Genomic DNA, 27,619 nt, shown 5'->3' on the forward strand with positions numbered 1-27,619 from the left:
GTCTGTGAATACTAGGTAACTACTAGGTACCTAACTAGGTATTCTGATTCTCATCAACACTCTCAACTGGGAAGTCTTAATTCAATTTACTGCTCACTGCTTCTAGCTCCCAGAAAGCAAAATGGTGATTGCGCCGTGATGTTCTTGCTTGAATATAAATAGTTTTATGAGATCATCCCGGAGCCTCACGTGTATCCATATGGCCAATCTGGTCGGAAGGGTTATTGATGATTGACGGAATTCAAATGATGAAGGATAGCCGGAAGGGGGAGGGGAGAGGGGGCGGGGGAAGAGAAGGATGAAGGAAGAGAGGGAAAGGAAATAAGGAAAGAAGGAAAGGAAAGAAAAGGGAACGCAAGAGACGAATAGATGGACGGATAAATAACATAAAAAACACCTCCTCTATCAAAACATATTACCATCGTTGGGTGACAGTCAAATCATCGAGTTCTTCCACGGAGTGCAGACAGACCAAGCCGAAAAATAGGTGGATAATTCATACAAATAAAACCGCCACGCATACGAACTTAGATGAAATCCAATCTTGATCATGACATGACAATTGATTCGCCATCAATCAAGAAATGAGATGGATATTATCCAAATGAAAATCGATTGATTGATCCAGCCATCTCCAATCGAGCCCTAGAGTTCATCCCATGTATCATCTAGGTACCGGTATCTTCTTGTTTTTCAATTTACCCCGATTATCTAAAGTTCTCGCGGATTCATTCGTACCTGTTCCCTGGGAGCCTGGGTATCTATGGAAAAACACCCTCCCACCCCAGATCTTACCGCATTGTATTAGCACACCTAGCAATTACTTCTTATTACACCATCATTACTCCGTACAGGATAGTACGAGCAAGAGAACGAGCAAGAGAGCGAGCGAGCGAGAGACAGATTCTAGGCCTAGGTACTTTGAGTTTGGGTACTTTGCAATATTATCTGAGACTGGAGCAAAAGCCGTTCGAGTTTGATATTCTCCCTTCAAACTCAAGTCACTCAACACATCTTCATTGCTCTTGGAGAGACTTCACTCATAAAACACAAACTCGGAAATAGTCAAACATCCCAAATATCCAAACGTCCGAACATTCAAACATCCAAACATCCAAACATCCAAACTCCAAAATGATCATGTTCCGGCATTCACTCCCATGAAATCTAATTAGAAAATCCTTGATCCTCCCTTGATCCCCACAGCATGTAACAAACCGCAAAATCAACATTGCTGCCACTTACCGACAAACCTTGACAGGGAAAGGGTCTCAAACCCTCTCAATTTTGTGCGACGGATTTACCCAAGGAAGGGGATTAAGGGTTTGATTACTATTAAATTACTGCACAGTTTCTTGGGTCCGGAAAGATACGATACGATTCGATACAGATACAGATACAGATACACGGGGAACGACGGGTACTTACTGCACCACACCCAGCAGCACACTAAGATACATTTCTAATACCCACCATGGATCAAGTTGGTGCAGGTGGTTTCCCAGCGCGCACTACTTCAAAAAGATCCAAATCCTCAACTCCTTTGCGAACGGATTCACGACGGTTTCCGCGTAGCTCTCGAACTTTATCGGTTTCCCCTCCATCTGTCGGCGCTTCTGAAACTTTTGGTCTGCGTTCACGTCCTGGATTGGGCTCGCGAACGTCCTCGGCACCATTTGTCCCTCTTAGCAGCGGTAGTCATAGTGGTAATCCGCCGAGATTTTCGACTACGATAGAGGACGATACAGAAGAAGCATTGGACCTTCATGCGCGAAGTTATCGAGATTCTGTCGCATCCATCAAAGACGATCCTTTCTTCAGAAATTATCAATCACCACATTCGGTCTCTTTGGCAAGAGAATTGAGGTCTGTAACATACTCTGATCGATCGCACGATGACGACGTACTCAAAAATCCACCACCACGATCCAACAAAAGACCTTCCGTAGACAATCCAGCCAGTGCAATACCAGTATGTGATACTCAATCTACATTGACTCCCTCCTGCGAAACTCTTTGAACCAATTGACTAACTGGTGTTTTTTTTTCTATTCAGCCTCAATCCAGGAGCGGAATGTCAGACATAAATATTGCAGTGATTGGGAGTAATGGCGTGGGAAAGAGCACTTTGATACAGCGAGCATTGGGTTTACGATCATTACCAACTTCCGTCACATCGAGTCTTCGCATGACAGTTGATGAGGTGGGCTACATAGTCAGTCTGTTTGAGCTGGATCTCGAATCGTTTGATATAGTATCTGATCGTCGCATACAATGGCCAAAACAAATAAACGGACACATTGTCCCACGAATGGATGGTGCACTATTACTATACGATGTTATGAATCGGGAGAGTATTGCAGAATTACCCCAGACTTTAAGTGAGTTCAGCCCCCGCAGTGAAGCCGGCGTGGGAGAAAAACTGATCGTTTCAAGATGCATTGGTGAATTCGGGTCTTCCTACTATCCTCGTCTCATGTAAATGCGACAACCCTGAACACACTCGTCAACTTAATGTCGATAGCCTCGAAACAGCATGTATGTCATGTGTAGAATCTGTCAAAACTGCAGCAAATGTTCCTGAAAGTGCAAGACTTTGTCTTTCTTCTATGCTTCGAGCCGTTATGGCAAATCGAAGCAATAATCATAATAGTAAGTCAATGGTAATTTTATAGCAATCTATATGTGGTGTGACATCCTTAATTATACTTTGCTCTTTGAGTCATCTCGCATCGTTCGGACAATCCTAGTCAAATTGTTTACAATAAAAGTCCTCTGCAATCCAGTATTAGTGTACCGGGTCAAACGTTGATGTTCACCGTTCACCGTCCCTCTTCATGAGAATCCTTACTCATCAAATATTCAGAAGATATTCCTTCAATCCAACCTCAAGGTACTCGCCGTCGAGCAACCTCTTCTGCCAATATTGAGAAGTTATCCGAACCCACCGTTCCTCGACCTTTGAGTCAGCAATCTAAGCATAGTCGTGCTAGCTCAGAATTTTCTATTGGCCGAGCTCTTCCTTCCCCGCCATTGGCTGGTCGATCTAACGGCCGAACAAATTTGTCACACCAAATCATGCTTCCTGACCCACATGATGCTCCCCCTCTTTCTGCTCATCCAGCTTTCCGAAGTGAAAATCACCTGGACAATTCCGGCGCTAGCCCCAGGTTACCCCTAGGACCAAAGGTACATTCAGCCCTCTCACCTAGCACAACTGGAATCATTGACACTAACGTCTCATCCGACGTTGAGGAATTGGATTCAGACTCTCCATACCGATACTCCGATGACATACCACTTCTCCAGCGTAGTGACGATACTTTCTTCGACAAACCTGCTAAAGTGGCCGGCGTCACTTTTGATGATCTTGTCGATCGACTCCTTGGACAACACATGTCAAAAGCTGATGTCAACTTCTCGGAAATCTTTCTCTGCCTTTATAGAAAATTTGCAGCTCCTGGTGAACTCTTCGATGCAATTCTAAACAGGTTAACTCGTTTAGGAGAGGACAAAAATATCCATTATTTAACACGAACTACAACTCAGCTTCGGATCATTACCGTGGTAGCTAAATGGGTATCGGGATATCCGGGTGATTTCGCAAGTCTATCAACAAGCCGCAAGCTAGATGGCTTCATAAACCAATTAGCTTCGGATCCAGTCTTTGCTGCCGCCGCGCAGGAAATGCGGACCCAACTACAATCTCGTGTGGTAGAGGATGACGATACAGGCTGGGCTAGGACAGACGCCGATGTTGACAATGAACAAGCTAACGAATCAGCCCCCGTTTCTCCTACGACCACAAGGGCCGATTCCAAAGGAGGGTATGAAACGGATGTGACTACTTTAGCACCAGAAGACGACCTCAGTGACATGGAGCTAAAAGGGTCTAGGGGGGAATCTCTATTCTCGGCTCGAACGTCTCAACCGGACTTTAGTTCACCTGCGTTTCTTGCGGTCGAAGACTACGAGAAAGAGGCTGCAAAATTGACACCCAAAGGCATCCTACCATTATCTAAAGACAGATATCACATGTTCATGGAAATATCAAATGCCGACCTTGCTGATGAAATGACCAGGATAGACTGGGTTATGTTTTCTTCCATACGTCTTCGGGATTTGGTTCGACATGTTAGCCTCTCACTCAATCAGAAGGAAAAATGTAAAAGTCTTGCCAATGTGAATCGCATGATAAATCATTTCAACCATATTGCAAAATGGGTTGCTAATATGATTCTGATGCGAGATAAAGCCAAACACAGAGCGCAGATATTAGAGAAATTCATGAACATAGCCCTGAGGCTGCGCCAGCTGAATAATTATAATGGTCTTGCAGCTGTTCTTGCGGGAATCAATGGAACCGCTATACATCGCCTTACTCAGACTCGGAACCTGGTTCCTGCAGATGTTCAAAAGCGCTTTGCTCGTCTAGTCCTGTTGATGGGTACACAAAAGAGTCATTTCGCATACCGTTTGGCTTGGGAGAACTCTCCACTGCCTCGTATTCCTTTCATTCCATTGACTCGGCGTGATCTTGTCTCGGCTGAGGAAGGAAGTCGAACTTTCGTTGGGGCAAATGGAGAGAGGATCAATTGGAAGAAATTTGAGGTTTTGTCCGAGGTTATCTTACCCATTATGAAGAGTCAAACTGAACCATATCCAAAGCTTATCTATAATGATAAGGTGAGGGAACTCATTCTGGATTGTCTCATTCCTACAGATGATGAGGTTCGTATTCTATTCTTCTCAATCCACCTTTACAACGGCCTGTGGAAACATGAAAACTAACCCTCAATTAGGATATTTACCAACGAAGTCTCCAAGTAGAGTCTGCATCAGGAGCCGCAGAACCCGTGAAAAAGAAGTTTCCATGGTTCTCGAAGGATAAATAAAGAGTATATTATTGTTGACCATACATATGGGATAAGGATCAGTGATTTGGGCACCTACTACATAGGTATTATTGTATTGCGATTTTGATTCTAGTTCTGCTGGCTGAAAAAGCAAAGAAAGCATTGAGCGTTCGGCGTCCTGTAATTTGGGTTATTTGTTGTCGTTGTTGTTGTTGTTGTTATTTTAAGGACATACCCCTTCTTCTTAAATGAAAGTCGAGCAATGAATATGAAGTTTTGTTAGATTACGGGAGATGAGTGGAGTTTTATATGGTTGTCAATGTATTGAAATTTAGGTGAGTTATGTGAAGACGTATGTTTCGATGGATATAGATGTGCATGTTATTCTTGTGGGGAAGACTGCCATGCTTGGGGACTGCAGATGGGGTATCACGCAAGCGCGTGGATCGAGATTGAGAGCCTCATTTATCTAACCTACCTACTTGTGTATCGATTTTGAGACAGTCGCACCTTACTTAAGATGTCTGGGTGCGGATTTTGGGGTGCATGAAAGGGGTAGGTAGGGTTGAGAGTCTGATGGTGCGTGAGGATATGACGTGCTCTGTTATGCTAGGTAGATATCTTGAATGGATTACACGGTATGGGAGTTTTGACGAGGGGTTCTTGTGGGTTCTTGATGTGGTATGACTCAATTTCTCAAATATCTGAAAATCAGGGCTAATGATTTGTTTTCGAATCTCTCAATGAAAGGCGATACCAACCACTTTGCTCCGACAATGCGGACCGAACCAACTGGATTCGAGTCGTTAAATGCTTCAGGTTACGCTGAACATCGACCCAGAATGGTAACCGTATCGCCCCATTTGTGCATCTTACAAGAGCGAATGAAAGAAATCTGTGCGCCTTGAGTTTCTAGTAACGCGCTACTGCGATACGAATGCTGTGTTTCGCAGGGCGGAGTGGTGCATTTTTCATGTGACGTGTATGTCGCACAATTCGTTATGGTAGTTGTGCAAAGATGCGGCATAAGGCTCGCCACTCTTGAGAACTTTCTTGCACGTCGATTCGTATCCAAATTCCAGTTTATCGAAAGCACAGAGTCGAGAAAAGCATCATGAAGTTCCGTAATTGTTTGTCCCGTAGATTCAAGCAGAAGATTCGCCCTCGATCTGATGCTCAAGCGCTTGAGTCGGTTGGGGATGAAGCTGTTGATGGGCCTTCTCATGGGCTTCCTGATGCACAGCCTAATGACATTCTGCCCATTAGTGTTGCTTGCTCTCCTACTCCCACTACCGTTGTTGCTGCTCCTGTGGGGCGTCAAGATCGGATTTCACTCTGGGTAGAAGCCCGGGAGAAACTTTGTCAAGATCCGGAGCTTGGTAAGCTTGTTGATAGCTATCAACGAGATTTGTTGGAGCAACATCAGCTTGGTAAGTGTCATGATCAGACAAATATTTACACCTGTGGATGGCTTATCAAGTATCTCGATAAAGACAAACCCGAACAAAAAGAGGGAAGCGACGATGAAACTCCTGCAACGGGCGACGTCGAGGCTACATTGTCATTTCAGAGGATTATCCTCGAAGACCAAGTCGAGGCTTGGAAGGCCAGTCATCTTACTGGAATCAACAAAGTGCTTGGTAAAAGTGTCAAGATGATAATAACTGGCAAAGACTTCATCACAACGGCGATATCTGGCGATCCACATGCCTCGTTAGCATGGGCGGGTGTTCTAATATTTCTTCCAGTATGTTTGCAATTTATTTTTCTGATATTTTGAGAGTTAATCCTGACATAGCATGTGAATAGATCCTGTTAAACCCTATTACTCAAGACGAAGATGCGCTCACGGGGTTTGAAGAAATTTGCCACGTGCTGATCCGTTCCGAAGTCGTCGAGCGTCGATTGTGGAAGGAACCACAAAGGTACTTGCTCGATTCTTGCTTAATTAATATTCCCTCTATCTTATTTCGCGGATCACGCACAAACTGTAAATCAGGGATTTAGGGCAAACGAAATACGCTCCACAAGATGGAATGTTCAATCTTTCGTTGGGCCTTAATGCAGTGCAGGAATCTTTTTGAAAAGTTCGAGCACTTGAAAACCCTTTTGAAATTGAGGCATTGGATATGAATCTACTCTTTAATACTTTTGGGGGGGGGGTTAACAGTACTTCGGAAAGCTAACAGCTTCTATGTAGTCAGACAAACGCAAAACTGTATCTGCAGGACTTGATTCGTTCATGGCGATTGGCCACCATCGATCTCTACGCTGCGATATTAGAGTACCAAATTCGATTTTCTACTCATCTTTCAAGGAACGGATCTACACGCTTCTTTAGAAATTTTGTCCTGGCTGATCCGTGGAATGATATACTTCAAACTGTTCGGAAACATCAAACAACGATCGATGAACATTTGAAATCATTCAGCTTCGAGCTCCTATCTGAGATCGATAAGACAGTCAGCTCGCTGGAAGACAGATTGATAGTCTGTACACAATCTTCCCCCAAGAGTGATGAATTTATACTAACTTGAAGCTAAATAGGAAGTAGTTCAAAGTCAAAATGAGATAGTGGGAGGTCAAAAAGACTTGATCAAGCAGGTTGCAAGCTTTGGAAATGATCAGGGCCAAACGAGGCAAAGTGAACTATTACTCAAGCTAGATCCACCTCAGGGAGCAGTTGTTAACTCGCCGGCGAATGAGCATGATTCTTGCCAAGAAAAAACTCGTGTTACAGCCCTCGAGGAGATCAAGAAATGGCATGACAACGCCGCAGGCCCCGCGGTCTTCTGGTTGAAAGGTGCAGCTGGAACCGGTAAATCAACAATAGCCCACACTGTAGCTCAATGGATTGACGGTCAAACCATATTGGGGGCGAGTTTCTTCTTCGCACGGAACAAAGAGGGTAGGGGAGATGCTACACGATTCTTCAGATCGATCGCTTTTCAATTAGCCAGTATTGATCCAACGATAAAAAGGTACATCTGCGAGGCGATAGAGAAAGACCAGAATATCGATAATTGGAGCTTCTCGGATCAATGGAAAAAGCTTGTTTGTGGTCCATCAAATCAAACAGAAGACAAGCGCTCCTTGCTTGTTGTAGTTGATGCCCTCGATGAGTGCTTGGGCAAGGATATTAAAATCATTATGAAACTTATTGCGGACCGAGAAGGAGACACCCGCCCCATTCGATTCTTCATCACCAGTCGGCCTGAAACAGCCGTACGTAACGCTTTTCGAATAAGAAATGTTCCCCAAACAGACAATGCTACTTGTTGCGAGTATGCACTCGATGAAATGCACGAGGATGAAAACGAGCATGATATTCTTATCTATATACGCACTCGTACAAGAGCGATCTTGGAGGAGCACGATGAAATATCTTGCCTAGAAGTAAGCGGCAGCCAACAGTGGCCGGGAGAAGAGAACATTCGTGAGCTCGGTCGACGATCCGGTCGTTTATTCATCTACGCGGCTGTTGTATGTCGGTACATAGATGAAGGAAAAGATGCCCAACAGCGCCTGGAATTTGTGCTCAAAGGAGGTACAGGTAGCCAGTCATCTTTACAGGCGCTTGATAATTTATACAGGGAAATTATGGCACAATTTTGCAGAACCAGCGCTGAATGCCAAGAGTTTATCAACTTATTTAAACCTGTTGTTTGTGCCATCGTCTCGGTTTTCGATCCACTTTCGGAGATTGATTTGGCTCGCCTGCTCGACAGAAAACTTAACAATATCAAGGGAGCCATGAAGCCTTTGTATTCTGTTCTGGACATGGCACAAAATGTCAGTGATAAACAATGCGCTACCATTAAGTTGATGCACCAATCGTTCCGAGACTTTCTTCTTGACCAGCAACGATCTCTGGATCCATTCTGGATCTCTGAGGAGAAGGCACACGAAGAAATTTTTCATCATTGTCTCAATATCTTACAAAACAAGACTTTGAACGTTAATGGTTGTAGCTTCAAGGGACTAGAAGCTGGTATCTCCAAGCACCTCTTAATCGATCATGGGCATGTCCGGTATGCCTGCCGTTATTGGGTCAGCCATCTGCAGTGCAGCGGCCTCCGTATCAGTGATGATGGAGAGGCTCACCTATTTCTACAGAAATACTTTATACAATGGTTAGAGGCTTTATGCCACCTCGGCGAGATAACCAAGGCTATTGACTTCATAAGCTCACTGCATTCACTCGTGGTAAGTTGCATCCTTCACTTCATATATTTGCAGATTTCGGTTTGTCTTGTTGTTTTTCATACATTGTGCATACCTCCTTTCATACACAGTGGCTATGCTATTAGCATTCTTGTTTAAATAAGAATTGATTGGATCCGGAGGTTTCAGACTTTTCTTGAGACTCGAAGACAATGTCTTCGGACTTCACTCTGAACATGCTCAAGTTTTGGGACGATTTAAAATGTTGAGCTTGAACTAACGATGGTTTTTGTAGGAGATTGGCAATGTAGATACATCAGAGTTGTCCGCGTTTCTTCAAGATGCAAAACGTTTTATAACCCGAAACATAGGAATGGTTGCTAATTCGCCTGCTCAACTTTATTGTTCGGCACTCGTGTTTGCTCCTGAAGAAAGCCTCGTGAAGAAAGCATTTAAAGACCTGGTGTTACCAGGAATCAAGATACGATCAAAGATGGAACCAACATGGTCCGCGGAATTACAGACTCTAGACTGCGGTGGTGGCCCGTTTTCGTTATCCGAGGATAGTATCTTGTTCGCATCATGCTGTGGGGGTGATGTGAAAATCTGGAATAGGGTGACCGGAATTCTTCAAAATACAATAACTGTTGACGAGATTGCTGTTGACGCCATCTCGTTCTCGAAAGATGGTACGCTTTTAGCAGTTTCCGTTCCGGGATTCGTCGATATATGGAATGCTGCCACCTGGGTGCTTCAGAGTAGACTCAGCCATAATCATGTAATTGATGCATGCAGGTGGCCACCCAATTACAACCGCACATTATCATTTTCAGTGGAAGATGGTTTCCTTATCTTTCACAAGAAAACTGAAGTCACAGTTTGGCGCCGCTGCCAAGACCACGGAACAGCTTGGAATACTGAGTTTAACTACGAATTTCCAAGTCGGATTATGAATCTAGCAAACGAATATTCAAATTCGAGAGTTCTATCGGCAGAATTTCTGCCGGATCTTCAATTACTTCTGGCCATCGGTACTGACTTAACCATTGAATTTTGGAGGGTCGAAAATGGGGATTGGATTTCTCTTGGCCAAATATGGGGCTGCAACTGCATATTATCTCCAAATGGAAGCTCAGCGGTAGTCGTCAGCTGGGTCCAAGAGATTTGTGTTTGGAATCTCACTACAGCAACTCTGTGTCAGAAACACACGTTGAAAGATCATTCATATCTCCAGAGAGGGAATCGATGGACTGGAATGACATTTTCCAAAAATGGGAAGTATTTTGCATTAATATCGACTTCAACAACGATAGAGATTTGGAATTCTATTGACTGGACTCTTCAGACAACATTAGATTACCATTTTATTCCTTCATCCGTGTCATTTTCACGTGACAATAAACTGTTGGCTCTTTGTTCGAGAGACGGTGTGGTTGGATTTTGGGATCTGGCCGTGACAATCCTTCAGGAGGATCTAGAATCCCATTCACAGAGTTTGAAAACTGTCAACTTCTCTCCCAATGGAAATGTAATAGTCTGTGAAGCTAGTGAGGGGACTACCCAGCTTCGAGATTCTATCATGTGGACTGTGAAGCAAACCTTGGAATGTCCAAGAAGCGCTGTATCACAACTCTCGAGATATTATGATGACTTTGTAGTAGGATCTATACCTATTGATCTATGGAAGCACGAAACCAGGCTTGAGGAGCACGAGAGTGTCGATAAAATTCTTCCATGGACTCATCACAAGTCCTTTAGCGATAATGGCAGGAGGTCATGCGTGGGTTTAGCGCTAGCAGTCTCGCCAAATACCGGATTGGTTGCCATCAGCGACTGTCATGAGCGGGTTGGCCTTTTTAATACTAACAATGGGGCCCAAATTGAGTTACATATAGGTGCCGCCTATCCCCGCATCTGTTACGATAGCAAGTACCTTGCATTTTCACTTGACAGCAAGATTCTGGCACTGGGTTCTTGGTACGGTGATATTCATCTTTGGGAAACTGCAACTGCCCTGGAACGTTTCCCACAGACTTTGGAGTCCTCGCTCAGCTCGAAGGATGCAATAGTAGCAATTTCTTCAGATGGTCAAATAGCAGCACTAATTTCAAACGACAATACTATAGATATCTGGTGCCATGTTAGAGCCCACAATCCTAAGTGGGTTCATATACAGAATCTAACACACAATTCTGAAAAGCTCTGCGCAATGGCATTATCATCAGATGGTAGCATACTAGTGACTGCCTCCATTGATCAATGTATCATGGTCTGGTGCTCCACGATGGAAAAACCTTGTTGTTGGTTTCTACAACAAACCCTATCAGATGGCATCAATGATTCAATCACGAGGGTAGAAATTTCATCGAGCGGTAAGAAGATAATGGCAGTGTGTGGGACAATACAGATCTGGAATCGCATAGAAGAACGACCGCCTATATGGGTTTCTACAAGAAAGTCACCAATTAAGGGAGGTTTTGGACCAATGATCCTAGCAGTACTGTCGCCAAATGGTGGTTCTGTTGCTGCTGGTTATGAGAATGGAGATATCGCCATATGGGATATAGCCTTCACAGAAACCCAACAGATACACAAAGAAAAGGAAGCGCCACCATGCTTTAGATCTTTCACGTCACTGGCATATTCGCCTGATAGTATTTTCTTGGTGACGAGTCGCAAAGGGGGAACGGTGACGGTGTGGGAACCTACTCCTGAAACACACGACATTCAATGCCGTTATAACTACAGATTGTATCCGGAGGAAATCTGTCCAACCAAAATCATAATTTCACCCGATAATAAATTATTTATTCTGGGCTTCAGTGACGGCACTATTAGGATACTCAGCATCGTTTCTCAGCAGCTTGTTTGCACACAGGCATTGGTCGAGTATTATGGAAACGTTGAAGCAATATCTGTTTTCCCAGATTCTGAGCAATTAGTGGTGGTTTACTCATTCGAAAACGACATCACAATCTCATGTGCCCGTCTACGACATATACAAACACTATCTCAACCATGTGGAGCACAAAACCGAGTCTACTGCGTGACAGCAGTTGCGTTCTCATCTGATAGTCGTGTACTAGTATCAAGCAACAAAATTTCTATGTTTGGCAATGCTACCATCAGGGTTTGGGGCCGTTCAGAAACAGAACACTCTGCATGGACTTTGCAGCAGACCTTTGACATAAATACAGAGTGCAACAAGCTAGTTCTTTCTCAAGATCATCAATATTTTCAAACGGATAAAGGACCTCTTTGGGTTGATCCTCTCTTCATGGGTGGTTCATCTCCAAAGCGAACTATCTTGAGTAATATCCAGGTCAAGCGGGATCGTATAGAATGGGGATCGGCGGACAACCGAAAGGTGATGCTGTTTCTGCCCAATCATAGACCGACTTCCTGTGACGTCTATGATAATAATATCGTTATGGTTAATGAGTCTGGTAGAGCTACCTTTATGGAACTCACATAACGCTGCTGGGGAGCACGATACGATGGTATATTGGTTGGTGATGATACCTAGGTAATTTATATTTACCCGGATGAAATTATGAAGAAACGATGGAAAATTTATGCGGTATGCGGTATGCAGTAAGTAGCATTATGAATTTATGATTAGCGTTTGAGGAATGTGATTCGTGCTTTCTATTTGGGTTTGTCGATGTCTTGGTCTTGGGTGCTTGGAAGGGGGTATGTAAATTTGCTTGTTCTCTTAAAAATGTGTATTGTATTGGATGGAAAGCTCTCTAATACGAGAGAGTTTTAATACAAACAATCTTTCTTAGCTATTAGTTAGTATCTATTAGCTATCATCTATTTGCTCTCTTTCCATCAATTACCTACCTACCTCTACAAAGTAAAGTAATCAAATTCAAACATATAATCTTAATCTTCTGTGTTGCAATCCCCTCCTCCCCTTCCCCCCCTAGAAATTAGATACTGGACACAACATCCCTCATGATATCCATTATTCTCCTCCCTTCCCTTCTCCTCCCTTCTCCTCCCTTCTCCTCCCTTCTCCTCCTTTACTTTTCTCTACTCTCCACTCTCTACTCTATCCGACTTATCTAAAACACCCCCCCCCCCCACACACACACCCCCAAACTTTCCCCTAAACTTTCCCTCTTCTTCTCACCCCCCCCCCCCCCTCCCTCCCCCAAAAAAAAACAATTAGTTCGAAAAATCACACACACACATATATATATATATATATATTTCTACCCTTCTTTTATACATAATACACAAGTATTTCTTTTCCAAAGCTCGAAGCTCGATTCTCTGTTCTTTTCTTTTATTAAGAGGACTTTTTGGATTTTAAATTTTAGATATGATAACGATAACTTAACTTAGACTGGGGGTTTCTCTCTCTCTCTCTCTCTCTCTCTCTCTCTCTCTCTCTCTCTCTCTCTCTCTCTCTCTCGCTATTCTTGTTAATCTACTTCGTTGTAGAATTCAGAGGCAGGCAGGAGAGGGGTATGGAATAGGTAGATGAGTTAAACAACACAACATAACGAACGCAGAGATTGTGTGCTAAAATCTTAGCGATGTCTAAAATGTGAAAAATATCATTGCGTTATACACATATACCCATGTAATTCTTTCTCTCCCATTGATCTACCATGTAATCCACCCCCCCCCCCAACCCCTTCTTTCAATGTAAGAACATACGCTCCGCGCTTCCACTCCCCCTTTATCGGAAATAAACCACCATCTCCCCCGCCAGCCTGACTCCAACCGCACTAACCAACTCTGCAATGATCCCCTTGAGACTATCCACATCCCCTACACTATCGCTCTCCCAACTCACCAGCTCATGCGTCTCGTGCATAGTTTGGCCGATGCGGATTTTAACATGATCGAGTGGGGATTTTGTTAGAATGTCGGATTTAGAAAGGAGACCCGGCATGGATGTTTCGAAGATGGGTTTACTATCTGCATTGTAGAGAGCCGATGAATCTTCATCCGACGTGTTGTTTGAACCCGAGTTTTGTGTTGAAGATTCTGAGGATTCAGACGCTGTTTGAGTCTCGCTGACATATTTCCTCTCGTCAAATCTTCTTCTCAGATGTTCATCAAAGAGTATCCAATTGTACGTTTCCGGATCCAGAACATACTGAGGACTGTAATCCCCTTTATATCTCATTTTCACACAAGTGTGAATGTAAAAACCTGCATACCAATATTGATAACCCTCTTCTTTTGCTAATGCTATTTCTCGCACTGCGCCTAGTTTTCCAAAGCCGTGAGAATGTACCGATTCGTGATACATGAAGTAGACTGCGCTGACGCATTTAGGGAGGAGATCTAGAACGCCTATAGCGATCAATTTTCCATCGAGACGGTAACATTGGTGGTAGGAACCTAGGTGTTTGATTTTGCCGTCGATGGTTGTGGTACTTCGTGGTAAAGGGGAAGAGCAGAGGAAATTTTTGAAACCTCCTTTACTTATTCTATCAGGAGGTTCATGATGAACAATCCTTTGATAATTTTCAAAAAGAGTATATTTTTCTTCTGTAAACTGATCTGTTTCCAGCGTAACAGTAAAAGCATGTGCTGGTTCCGGTGGTGTCTTAACTCTTTCCTTTTCCCCTTCATGAATTCTTTCCTCGAGATCAAAGTCCGTATTACGTTTCTTAGCTTGCTCGCGTGATTTTGGAAATAATCTTGCTGCTTCTTTTGTATATGCATCTCCGAGGACATATTTATTGAAACGATTTACGACTTGCCGTTGATCTTTTGTCGCGCGAAATTGGTGGGAATCTAGGCGGATGGTATATTGTGGACAGCATGATTTTCGAAGATCGGGTTTATAGAGAAGGGTACCTGAGCGTCTCCATCCTCGATCGAGAAGTCCTTGATAAAATTCTGGTTGGAGTGATTGGGTCCTGGCGTAGTACGAATAACCTAAAGGTAAAAACAGATAAATGAGTGACCTCTGCACGCCGTGAAAGCTTGAAGGAAGCTTTTGAGCAACTAATCCAGATACTCAACAATATTGAGTATATGAAAGGAAGTAATTTCCCCATCAAAAGAAGCACGTGTGATAGAGAAATATGGCATGATGTTGCCAAGAATACAGGTTTGTAGGTAGGTAATGAGAATATGTAACTAACTGCCTGAATCATTGTGACAATATCCACAACTATTGTTACTGTAGCCTAGAAATCGCATGAATCAAGTCAGCAAATTGATAACAATTTTGTCATTTTTGTCATATTGATTTCTTCTGAAAGATACTGAAATCTGCAGTGTCATCTGCGTTTCGTGCTACAATACAAATCCGGTGATGATAATTTAGAATTTCAATGTGAGACCGGGGAAGAGGGATTGTATGGTTCCTTTGCCATGATCGTGATGACTGCGGAATGGTAACACTTGTATGGCGATAAGTTTTGAATTTCTGGTTCAGCCGTGTTTCTGGGAACTGAATGAACTGAATGAACAGGATGAAGTAGGGTTGTTGTTAAACCACATGAGAGGAGATGGTGATTGTGACCCATAACTACCAAGGTATCTCATCAAATTCCCCGTGATATTTTTGGGATGTATACAATGTAGTACTACTACGCAGCATCCAAGTAGATATGATTCATTCGGATATTTGTACAATATACAGCATGCAGTGTGACAAATACCAAAGAAGAAGATGGCATTGAAAGGAAATCTGGGCAGGAAGGAAAGGAGATGATGAGAATGCAAAATGAATTAACATCGAGCCATTTACCCACGAGGTCAATTTATTGGCCAATGATGAATACCAGAAACCAAAATGGGATTTCTTTCTGCTTTTCTGGTTCTCCAATAACGAACGTTGGAACTTACCAAGGGGCGAAAGAAGCGAGACTGGGGTTTGCATGACGTGGAAACAGCCCAAGGTGACAAGGCCGATATTGGCTGTGAGATGGAGATGATGATGACAATGATGTTGCTGTTGTTGTTGTTTTTGTTGTATGGATACGGACGGGTAGATAATTCGCCGGATTGAAGTGGGAGTGAGTGCAGATGAGAGTGGGAGTGATGGTGGGAGACAGAGTGAGAGTAGGTAGTGGAATCAGGAGTAGAGTACGATAAAGAGTGGGAATTAATAGTTGGGTTTGTGTTGTCAAGCCGCGTTCAAGAAAAGATCATGAGAGCTTGAGACTAGAATGGAGTTTGATTTGGTAAGTTAATCATTCCAGTAACTTCCGATCCATATCAATGAAATTATATGCAATAATCGAATAATCCAAGCATCAAAAGATAGATTTTTGGAATTGGCGGGGGGATGACATACATTGTTTGATACTCAATACTCGAATATTGTATGTAGGAAGGAGTCTGTGGTTCTGTACTCTGTTTTGCAACCTTTACTCTCCGTCGAACCAATTATGAGGATTGGTGAATTTGATATGCTGACTTTGTTTTGGACGGAAAAACAGGTCCGATGCCGATGCCGATGCGGGTGCCGGTATGTATGTGTGGATGTAGGTAGGTAGGTATGATTGCGGCTTTTGCGGCTCGATCTATCTAGGTGTTGCTTATTCCATGGGTTTGCAGGTAAGTCGATGCTAGTGAAGAAAGTAAGTGATCGGTTGGTAGAATGATTGTAGATGAAGATGAGTGAGTACGTTGTATTTCCTAGCGATAATCCCTTTTACCCCTAATTCTTGTTGCAGTGATTCTTTTGATGGGTATCTGTATCAATAGTTTGTAGGATCTTACTCTCTAGTCGCCAGCTGGAGAGAAGATCAGGAGACGAGACATACGATCGTTATCGATCATCATACCGACAAGGAAAAGTGACTCGACAGTGCCTATCTCCCCATTTAAGATATTCACCTGCGCGGTGGATGTGATGATACATGTATTAACATTACAACGGCTCGGTAAACCCCCACTCAGTCTTGGTGGTTTGAGATTCCTGAGTGATACGATATATAGTAAAGAGATATGTTACGGGTTAGATATATACTGGTTAGATATATACTGGTTAGATATATACTGGTTAGATATATACTGGTTAGATATATACTGGTTAGATATATTACTGATTAGATATATTACTGGCTAGATATATTGCTGGTTAGATATATTACCGCTTATCGAGATTGAAGCTTTTTGATGCAAATAAGACATGACAGGACAGGACAGGATAGAATTCAATGTAGTAACAAGTAGGTCGTACTGGGTGGTTATTGATCTCAAGGTTTATATTGAAACGCCACTCATCATTTACAGCTTCTAGATCGTGCTACCTACCTACCTCCCTCCCCATTCACAGCTGGCTGGAATTCACCGTTACCAAGCTCGATTAAATTCTCTTGCCAAGTTTACGGAGCGGTTGATGCATAGAATTTCCATGCTTAGATAAAACCAGGACGGTGTTGCAACAGATGTTAAAGACATCTAAAAGTTCTTTGAGCATTTTCCACGGATTCATACATACCAGTGTATTTTAGCTATATATACGAGTACCTATATATACTCATACATATAGACATATAAATAAAAATCTACAAACATAACTCGATACCGATATTAGGAAAAAAGGCACGAGACACGGAACCATCTAGGTATAGGTAGGTACCTAGGTATTGTTATATCATATCAATATCAAAAAGATATATCCCAAGCAAGCTAGAGGCTAGCCCTTCTCTTCTCCCTCCCCCCCTCTCTCTCTCTTTGACGGTTTGACGGTTTGACCTCTCCTTCTCCGTTTACTCCGAACCTTTTCTTTCATATAAAGTTGGAAATCTTTTAAAATTAATTAGGTTAGTGAGAAAAACGAGTGGATGTTTGATTGTTGTAGCAAGCCTTGCCGTAACTCGTCCTCTACTTGTTATATTACTTTACTTTACGGGACTGTGATTTGAGTCGTAGAGTAGTAACCCCTTCACATCACCTCACTTCACTTCACCACCTCACCTGCACTTTCACAATCAGTCAGTCAGTACTTTCCAATTGGAATCCAGTCAGTCATTATTGAAAAATCTTCAAAGAAGACTGACTCTATTCTACACACACACACACACACACACGTCCCGTACACATACATACACACGCATACACACTCATAAACTTATCACCCCTTTCTCTTTCTCCTTCTCCCTCTCGTCTCCTTCTTCTTCTTCGTCCTCCTCCTCTTCTTCTTCTTCAAAATCCGAATCGTCTGATACATTTCCAACACAAAATGACAATCAATTAAATTTCAATTCATTACACATTGTCCTTCAATTCCCACAAGATCCAAACAAATATCCGATTTGATATTGCAATCTCCCTCCCAGCCTACTACCAGATAACATGCACGATTGCGCTTCTTGATCCTTTTTTAAGAAAAAAAAAAAGTTACAGTAGCCTACTCAACTCCCTCCCGCAGCCGAACTTTATCTCAACGAACTTTTAATTATTTGATTTACAACAACGAATTGTGCTTCCTGCACTGTGCATCAGCACCCTACAGGTGAAGCATCACCTTCATCATGGCAACAGGCCTTCCTATGGAATCTCGTACGGGGAGAAATAACCAACGTACGTTTTGCAATTCCTCTATGCCATTTGGCGCATTCGTACCTTTTACCTCTTACCTTTGACATTCTCCCACTTCCAAATCCGGAATGTTCATAGGCTTACATCCTCCTTTTGGAATACAGGTTATGGCCCAGAAGGAGAAAGACTCGTTGCGGGAGTGGTCCCTTTGAACGAAGCAAAAACTCACGTCCTCCTTATACAATCTACACGTCGGAACGCATGGGTTTTACCTAAAGGTGGATGGGAGACTGATGAAGAATGCATTCAAGCAGCACAACGTGAAGCATGGGAGGAGGCAGGAATAGTTTGTACCGTCGATTATGATTTGGGTCAAATCACCGAAACCAGAACTGCCAAACAAATCTCAAAGAATGCACCCAAAGCACTTTACCAATTCTTCCAAGTCACCGTTACAAGCGAAGAGACAGAATGGCCAGAGAGGCACAAGAGGAATCGAAAGTGGGCGACATACTCAGAGGCAAAACAGGATCTTCAAGAGCGTCCAGAATTATTACAGGCTCTTGAACGTTGTACCATTCAACGGTAGCCTTGGGGGCCCGGTGTTTACTCTCCAACGATTCGCTGTAGTAGGACGGTCGAAGAGACAACGATACACAGTACACAGTACACGACGATACACGACGATATTCCTTTCCATCCGATCGAGTCGGGATTGAGCAATAATAAGTTTTTGAGATCGGTCGTACTGTATACACACCAGTTGCAGTGTTAATTCAACGAGTTATGGATACCGGGTTCCATTGAAAAAATAAGTAAAAAAAGATATTTTGAGGATTTTATTTTTGGGTTGGTTGGTTGGTTTTCTTCAAGAAAATTGCTGCTTTACTCTTCTTTTTTTTCGTCTGCACTAGATGGCAAAATAAAGTCGGATCTAATGCAGTGTGTTCCTCATCACTCACATGTTGTTCTATGGTCTTTTTCTTTTTCTATTGAACATCATATATTTACCTACTTTGAGGTTTTTCGACACCTTCGTTGTTACATATCTCCCAAAAAGCGCCATGACATGTCACATTTTGAGATCTTCGTTGAAGTACTTGAGTACTATAACTTGTACTGTTCTTGCTATATCTAATGGAGTGGACAGACAGTGTTTATACTAACAGTCCATGGAAATTTCTATTGACATTGGGGGGAAAAACAAAGGGAAAGGAGGAAGGATTGATTCGACATCGAATAATATATATAGAGAAATAAAGAGCAATATCATTACCAACCTTGACTTAACACTTGAGGAGTAATAGCATCTTGAATACGGAATCTCAAGGAACAGGTACTTACTTCATTGTCATCAAAAATTAGGGAGAGATGATCAGGATAAAGATCCAAGGCGGAATACAGAGATACACGATGGTCAGGATTGTCCGGCATCTTCAAGAGCAATGAATGTCTTTCATAGCATTTCTTCTTTGCCCTCTCCAAAATAACTTTGATAGGGAAAGAGCATACACAGGTAGGTACCATATTTCATTCGAATAGGTTCGGGGGTTTTCACTTTGCAAATTCAGATAGGAATAATAAATAGACACCCCAACATTCCAAACAAGGCCATCATTCAATTCATCCTGATATCAAAATATAAAAACCAAATCCATTTTCCCAAGACGTCTTTTCTTCACCCCGAGACCCCAACTTTAACAGTGCGCGTCTATCAACCGATTGGTCACTCTCTATCACCACAACCATTGAATCTTCTACTTCCACTTCATCCAACCAAACTATTCATCTCGTCCACGAACCTCAACTTTTGGAGATTTTTATCGTCAACTCGCGGAATGGATTGGTTGAAACTCTCACTATTACGATAATCGATTTTTACCTTGAAGATACCGACTAGATGGATCAACAACCGACATATCAAGGCCCAGAAGGAGGGGCTGAGATGCCAGCTCTAGGAGCTGGTATAATACCTCCTCCGCCGAATCAGCAACTCCCAGCGCAAATGTTTACGACTGCTGCGCAATTGCTTGACTTGACTGATAGTAAGATTCCCCGATCTGCGAAGCTATGTTGGAAATACTGGTTGTGTTACGGCTACTTGCATAGAGTCTACTAGTGGTAGATCTATGGCTTGAGAATATGCACACACACAGCTCTTTGATGATGAATACATACATATACTAATCGAAATATTTTTACTCTACAGAAAAGCTTATGATCTCCCTCCGCGATGGCAGAAAACTTATTGGAATACTCCGAAGTTGGGACCAGTTCGGTATACAATCATTTCCCATTCTCCAGCCCCATCACATCACATCACATCACATCACTCACTAAACATTCCACTACAGCAAACATCGTCCTTCAATCTACCGTCGAACGGATATTCATTGCGCCTCCCCCTCCCTCCTCACCTCAAGGTGCAACGCAGCCTGGACTCTACGCCGATATACCCCGCGGACTGTTTCTCGTGCGTGGCGAGAATGTATTGTTGCTCGGCGAAATAGATCTGGATAAAGATGATGAGGCGCCGCCAGGATATGAGAAAGCCGATGCGGAGGTGGTGCATAAGTTGGATAAGGAGAGGAGGGCGATGGAGGCGAAGAGGGATAAGAATCGTTTGAGGAAGTTGGCAGAGTTGGGATTTGAGGGGGAGAATTCGGGAGAGGCTATATTTGGATGATGTGGGTGAGGAGAGAGGGGGGAAATGGGTGGATTAGGGAGAATTGGGGTAAGGAATGGAGGGTATGAGGGAGGGGATGGGGAATGAGTTCGAGATGGAATGGGACAGTAGATCAGAGATGTGGTTACAAAAAACTCAAGGCCGAATATTGTGAAAGGCTAGCTGGCGATTTCTATCAGTCAGTTGTGGTAGATCTATGACAGATTCAACCACAGGAAACATAATTTTTCCTTCTTCTCTCCTAACTGTTTGGACCCTTTTCACGATTTACTTGTGTGAGTATAGCGTTTTTAGGGAAACTAATGAAAGACCTTGCACATGAATCACGACGCGTTAGAGAGCAAGGATGTCTTCATCCTAAAAAATGAACTTTAAACTTTGGGCTTTGGACTTTTGGGAGATCTTAAATGCAAATGTTGAATGGAGGATGGGGAGAAGAAGAGTGGAGGATCGAGGATAGAGAATATGACTAACTCGAAGTCGAAATTGAAATAGGAATAGGTGTATCGGGTGATGTCTTCCGTTTAATGCATAGAGAGTACAAGAAACTCAATATCCGAAATCGAAGGAAATGGTTAAAGGATGGATAGATAGGTAGATTGGCAGGTAGGTGTGAATGAATGGGCGGATGAAAGTGTGGGTGGATTCATGGATATCCGAAATTCATGATTATGCTCATTCTCTACTTTCAAGATTGAATTTGTGTAATTAAAATCATGGTGTATTATGTATTAAAGAGTACGAGTAGAGAATCTAGATTGATTGGTGATTAGTAGGTATGCGGTGGTATGCGGTGGTATACTTGAGGATACCAGAATTAGCTAGCTAGTCTTTCTTGCATATAGTAATTCTTATTGAGAAATTAACCAAGTATCTGTACGATAGATCGACCAATGTCTTTGTTGAAATGTGAAAAAGTGTTAGTTCGGACAATCCAGTGGATGAAGAAATTCTACGATAAATTCTCCGTCCCCATAAGGCGTATCGTAAGGCGTGGGGGACAAGGAAGAATATCGGTACCACTAGAAGATTTACTAGAAGATTTCAAATGCTTCTCTTTGAAATAACGGTGGTTTACGATGGAGCATGCATCCATTGCATTCGCCAATCTTGGACTGGAGTTCGGACTGTCCGGTGCGAATGTTTGTGGTATATGCTGGACTTGACACAAGACTATCGAGATCGGATCGAATTGGAAACACGTGCTAGTTGGCCATTATGTATTCAGGAGAAATGTTTCGCGAACGCGTCATGTATTCGCGCGGGGTGCTTGGGATTCTCCTATTTTTTGGAATCGCTTAGGTTACGGATGGGTCGTCACGAGATGGAATGGAGTGGGAGGTCGGGTTTATCTAGGTACTCGTAGGTATCTATCAAGTGACTTTCTTCCTTTCACACGCTTATGATATGATAATGAATTAGACAATAATTGGAATTTGGAAAACTCTCAACGTGTTTTTTTTTTTTTGCTTCCTTCTTTGCTTTTCTAGATTCCTTCTAGACTGTTTTACCATATCCACCGAGCGCAAATCTTGAGATGAAATTTGGAAATCATGCGCGGGCAGCGCGGGGACAGGGATCCACACGCTTGGGAATTCATGCACAATAACCATTTGAGTAATGAATTGGGGGAGAAGCAGGATTGGCATGATGGATGAGAGGGGGGGAGCGAGCAAGTTCCTAGTTGGGGGCGTGTCACTTGGGACGGTTTGGGAAGGAGGATGGATACTCGAGGGAAGTTTGTGGGTGGAGAGTTTGGGTGGTGAGAAAGAGCATGAGGAGGCAATTTCAAAGGGATATGAAGTACTATTGATTTTTGAGGAAAGTTTTTGACGTTTGACGCGCTTGGTTTGGAGATGAAATGAGGGATGTTGGGATGGGAGGGGTGGATGCGATGGAGAGGGGTGGATGGTGCGATGACGAAATTGGCTCTTGGGAGTTCTTATGAAGGGAGATGTTCGCACCTTTTTTTTCCCTCTTTCTTTTTCTTCGAAGAGTTGTCTTTAGTAGCTGTCATTAGGAAGATTGTCTTTTCGATACCCAGATACCCAGATACCCAGATTCTATTCACTTCTTCGGACTACGACATCATCTCGAGTCTTTATTACTTTTTTCCCATCTTCGACAAGACAACAGACACGCACGCACACTTCATCTGCATCCTCATAATCACATAATCCCACACACTACACCCGCAGCATTTACGCTCCGGGCCCTCGGAAATCTTTCAAAATCTTTCACTCACACCCCCGTCAGAGACCGCACATCACCTGTCGTCTCCTCTCCATTCGTCCCCGCAGTTCTCGCTCTCGAACAAACTCAAACATGTCTTCTACGCCTACCACCACTGGACCGATCCCGGCTCCCACAAATACGGTGAATCCTCTCCCCGCGACACCTGCTGAGGCTGCCGCAGGAGTCGGCCCCGCCGCTTCGGGAACCGCATTGGATTTGCACACGCAGACTGAAGATGCGGCAAAGGAATACAAGAATGCACAGAAGGCTGAGAAGGCTTACGCGCAGAAGAAGAAGTGCATGACGGCGAGAAAGGAGTGGTATGATTGTAAAGTACACTTTGCAGCTGGAGTGCAGGGCTTCAGAGAGGGAGGCAAATGTGTTGGACGGGTTGTCAAGGCCGGACCGGCTTTGGCGATGGAGAAGGTTAAGGGGGGAAAGGGTCAGGGCGTCAAGACTGTGGATAGTGGTGCTTCCGGAGAGAGTATCATGGTGGAGAAGGAGAATGCTAATAAGAAGAGTGGTAATGGTGGTGTGAAAGCAAAGGTGATGGGGTTGAAAGAGAAACTTTTGGCAATGAAGGAGAAGAGGGCGATGGAGAAACAGGCAAAAACTGATGAGAAAACTGCCATCGCCACTCCCACTGCAAGCGGAGCTGTAGGAGCAACACCAGCAGCAGAAGCTACGCCTGTTGTTCCTGTTCCTGTTGCTCCCGTCGCAGCTACCCCAGTCCCAAGTCCTACACAGACCAAACAGGAAAAAAAGAGAATGACTCTGGATCAGGTGAGACATCGAATTCTTTCCTATCGTCACTCGCGTTTTTGTTCCACGTCATCGGAAGATGATGACGAAGAGGTGAACGTCGCGCCTCGAATTGCAGGTTGGATGACCTATTTTCTACCCTTTCACTTACTCCTCTTCTCCTTATCTTTACCCTCTCACACATTCGAGTTTGCTTTGAGGGTCTTGGATTCCGAGATGGATGGATAGACATTCTGTACGATTTCTAGACAAAGAAGAATAGCATGCTGATTGAAGACAATAGAGAATCCAACAAGAAGAAGCCAAAGCGCTCGCGCGTCAGGAAGCGGAAGCCTCCGCGGCACACGCTACAGCTGCGACCGGCGAAACCCCAGTCGTGGCTCCCATCCCAGCTCCGGCGCCCCCTCAAGGGCTAACTCCCATCCAAACCACGCACACATCAGCATCGTTGGCGAACCCCCCGCAATTACCTCCCAAGACACAGTTGAGCCCCCCCGGATCCCCAACGAAGGGGACCATGGAGCCGATTCACGAGGACGGAGAGACGGGGGCCCTCCCATTGGCGAGCGGGATGCAGGGGCCGGTGGAAACGCAGAATCCTGGGGTAGTTGGGGGAGGAGCACCGGCCGGACAGTAAGCGAAGGGGGAGATGGGGGCGGCGAGGGCTTGAAAGCCAGAGTGGCGGTTATGGTGCGAGGGAGATTGCGAGGGGGTGATGCGCGCGCGCCTGCTTTTCCATGGTTTGCGGCGCACTATGCAGATGAGAGTGAGGATTCGAGCGAGGAGGAGAAGAAAAGGGAGAAGAAAATGCATGCGAGAATGGGAATGGGAATGGGAATGGGAATGGGAATGAAAATGAAAACGAAAACAGCAACAGCAACAGGAGCTAAAGAATCAACGCGAGCACGAATGATGGGACATTTTTCCAGGACGAACAAGACTGATGCAGGAATGAATTATAACGAGAAGAGATTTCGCCGCCCGGGGAAGTTGGCGACGTTGCGCTTGAGATGGAGTTTGTTTGTGTCGAAAGTGAGGGATTGGGCGAGCGATGCGATGGGATGGGTTGGGGTGTTGATTATGGATTTTTTGGGGAGGGTGAGTGTGATGGGAGAGGAAATCAGCAAAAAGATTGGTGGAAAGAAGGGGAAAAAGGAGAAGAAGGTTAGGTTTTCCAGGAGAGCGCTTTTCTAGGGGGGGTGATGGGTGGGGTGGAGATTATGTGTTATGGGCTTTTATGAGTTTTTTGATGTTTTCATGATTTTCATGTTTATGTTTATGTTTACGTTTACGAGTTTTTATTGTTTTACTTTTCTTTTCTTTTTGGATTTTCCACGAGTTCTCTTCTTCATCATTCATGTTAATGTCTCATGATTACGAGTACGAGTACGAGTATGATATTTTGTTTGGTTTTTAGTTTTGGTTTTTAGTTTTGGTTTTTGGTTTTGGTTTTGGTTGTGATTATTTATCCTTCTTTCTTTTTGATATCCATTATTTTGCACATAAGTCGTACTTTTCAATCTTCTTATTTTGGCTTTTTCGAAAGGGTAATTTGGGTAACTTGAATCAATATAGATAGAATTACAGTATAGTTTGTATGTTGATACTACTGCTTTTCCTCTTGCTTGTGATTGTGATGGTGATGGACGGATAGATTCCTTCCCAATGGGTGCGCAATATATTCATGTAGGAAGTTTGTATGAGTATTGGAATTTATTTCGCCATGAGAATAGAATATGACATTTTATTTGATGAACTTCCTTTAATCTAGTGAACCCCTCCCCCATACACCATAACACAATTCTCATTCATCCCTTCTACAGCAACATCTAACTAATGCCGAAGTCTCCCCCCCTACGTTTCCAGCAAATCTTCTTGTAAAGCTAAGCCGTGTAACAAAATCCAACAAAGCCCGGAATTTATGCAAGAATCCAACAGCAACATTAATCATATCAATATCCCAGATACTTCGATTCATCTCTCCCTCTCTTTCTCAACAGAAATATAGATAATACCCACCTTCAACAGTACAGATTCCGATCAATATCGAATTACTTGATACACATATCACATATTGTGCCACATGGAATTTCCCGACTGTATTCACAGTCTCTAGTAAATTTTATTGCACCTCACTCTTCCTTTCATAACGAAAATCGTTGAGTGAAATTGTGAAATTGTGAAATGATGGATCAAAACCATTCACATCCGTCCAAGATTCTGCACACATCTGCATATCCAACTATGGTATTTCATCCCAAGACATGCTGAATGAAAATTGCAATTCAACACAGTAGAACAGCACAGTACAGCACAGCACAGCAAGTGTCATGACATCCATCCAAATCACCAGCACAGCACAGCAAAACAACAAGAACCAAGAAACTCAAGACCACAGATCCATTTCCCCACTTCCCTCCTCCAACCTTCGCCTCAAAGATCGATCTCTCCCGCCGGCCTCGCAATATTTGCTCGCCAGTGATGAACATTGACCGGATCCTTCTGATACAAATTCACCTCGAAGAATTTATTATGAGAGCTACATTTGAAGTTCTTATATCTATTTACCACTCATCAGTTTGCAACTCATCATTTCGCATATCATATCATGCATGTCCATTATCATAAACATTGAAATTGAAAACAATAAAAAGCGCAGTACTTACGAATTCAACTTCTGATAATTGGCTTGGATCAGATGCTGTTCGGTGATCTCGATAAAATCTCCCGGGGAGCTGTCATCGGGGATGAAGTAGCGTTTAGATTCAAGAGGACCGTAGTTGACTTGTCGGACAAATTGGATGGCGTACGGGGTGGTAGGAGTGATGGGGTTGGAGTCAGCTCCTGAGTCCTTGGGAGGTGTGACGGAGGAGGAGCGAGGGTAGTCGGCCCAGGCTTTGAAGCTGGTGAATTTCTGTTGGTGGGTGAGTTGTTGAGGACGAAAGGACTCGGGGGAATCACAGCAGAAGAGAGTGGTCATGATGTAGGTTAGATGGTGTAAGAGAGAAGAATATTTTGATTTGAAGTGGAGGATAGATGCTTTGGTTTGTAGTTCATTGAAAGTCCAACGAAGTATTGTGAGACGATTGCAGAGCAACTGAAAAGAAAATCGAGGATCTGGATGGGTATATTTATGCAATGAGGACTTTTGCGTTTCACGGGACTCCAAGACACAAAATCAAGAAAGATGCAAATGATTCCCCAGACGATGGAAGCATCAAATGTCCAATAACCCGAACATGTTGGGACTTGAACATACCAAAGCTTGAAAATCTGAGCCCGATTTACACAAATGGGAAAGCCATTTCCTTCCTTGCCAGCAACTTTCTCAAGACCCCGCCTTCATGGCATGCAACATCGTCAAGAAATCAAGTGTTGGGATTTTACTGCAGATTTTCATGATAGACTGTGAGCTTTTTTGCACCTCAGACCCTCTGTCATCCTC

The 27,619-nt window shown here is 43.5% G+C and overlaps 7 protein-coding genes across 7 annotated transcripts; 5 read left to right on the forward strand and 2 right to left on the reverse strand.

The window, feature by feature from the left end:
* Window positions 1-1,474: 1,474 nt before the first annotated feature.
* EAE98_010448 (uncharacterized protein) lies at window positions 1,475-4,895 on the forward strand (the record flags this gene model as incomplete). Its single annotated transcript, XM_038958069.1, has 6 exons — window positions 1,475-1,972; window positions 2,057-2,381; window positions 2,437-2,652; window positions 2,867-3,189; window positions 3,256-4,731; window positions 4,803-4,895. The coding sequence occupies 6 exons, from the start codon at window positions 1,475-1,477 to the stop codon at window positions 4,893-4,895; spliced, it is 2,931 nt and encodes a 976-aa protein (XP_038805632.1).
* A 1,075-nt stretch (window positions 4,896-5,970) lies between these two features.
* EAE98_010449 (uncharacterized protein) lies at window positions 5,971-12,495 on the forward strand (the record flags this gene model as incomplete). Its single annotated transcript, XM_038958070.1, has 5 exons — window positions 5,971-6,603; window positions 6,666-6,781; window positions 7,057-7,345; window positions 7,404-9,062; window positions 9,316-12,495. The coding sequence occupies 5 exons, from the start codon at window positions 5,971-5,973 to the stop codon at window positions 12,493-12,495; spliced, it is 5,877 nt and encodes a 1,958-aa protein (XP_038805633.1).
* Window positions 12,496-13,713: 1,218 nt separating this feature from the next.
* EAE98_010450 (uncharacterized protein) lies at window positions 13,714-15,879 on the reverse strand (the record flags this gene model as incomplete). Its single annotated transcript, XM_038958071.1, has 3 exons — window positions 13,714-14,927; window positions 15,137-15,181; window positions 15,846-15,879. The coding sequence occupies 3 exons, from the start codon at window positions 15,877-15,879 to the stop codon at window positions 13,714-13,716; spliced, it is 1,293 nt and encodes a 430-aa protein (XP_038805634.1).
* Window positions 15,880-17,817: 1,938 nt separating this feature from the next.
* On the forward strand, window positions 17,818-19,997 carry EAE98_010451 (uncharacterized protein). The gene is made up of 2 exons (XM_038958072.1): window positions 17,818-18,533; window positions 18,656-19,997. Exons 1-2 carry the CDS (start codon window positions 18,485-18,487, stop codon window positions 19,078-19,080), a joined length of 474 nt encoding a protein of 157 aa, XP_038805635.1. The 5' UTR covers window positions 17,818-18,484; the 3' UTR covers window positions 19,081-19,997.
* Window positions 19,998-20,391: 394 nt separating this feature from the next.
* Window positions 20,392-21,177, forward strand: EAE98_010452 (uncharacterized protein; the record flags this gene model as incomplete). The annotated part of the gene is made up of 3 exons (XM_038958073.1): window positions 20,392-20,536; window positions 20,701-20,769; window positions 20,846-21,177. The coding sequence occupies 3 exons, from the start codon at window positions 20,392-20,394 to the stop codon at window positions 21,175-21,177; spliced, it is 546 nt and encodes a 181-aa protein (XP_038805636.1).
* A 2,325-nt stretch (window positions 21,178-23,502) lies between these two features.
* EAE98_010453 (uncharacterized protein) lies at window positions 23,503-25,368 on the forward strand (the record flags this gene model as incomplete). The annotated part of the gene is made up of 2 exons (XM_038958074.1): window positions 23,503-24,292; window positions 24,458-25,368. The coding sequence occupies 2 exons, from the start codon at window positions 23,503-23,505 to the stop codon at window positions 25,366-25,368; spliced, it is 1,701 nt and encodes a 566-aa protein (XP_038805637.1).
* A 1,239-nt stretch (window positions 25,369-26,607) lies between these two features.
* Window positions 26,608-27,154, reverse strand: EAE98_010454 (uncharacterized protein; the record flags this gene model as incomplete). The annotated part of the gene is made up of 2 exons (XM_038958075.1): window positions 26,608-26,734; window positions 26,841-27,154. 2 exons carry the CDS (start codon window positions 27,152-27,154, stop codon window positions 26,608-26,610), a joined length of 441 nt encoding a protein of 146 aa, XP_038805638.1.
* Between the last annotated feature and the right edge of the window lie 465 nt (window positions 27,155-27,619).

This window comes from Botrytis deweyae (assembly GCF_014898535.1).
Source record: "Botrytis deweyae strain B1 chromosome Unknown BDEW_036, whole genome shotgun sequence".
Lineage (NCBI taxonomy): Eukaryota > Fungi > Ascomycota > Leotiomycetes > Helotiales > Sclerotiniaceae > Botrytis > Botrytis deweyae.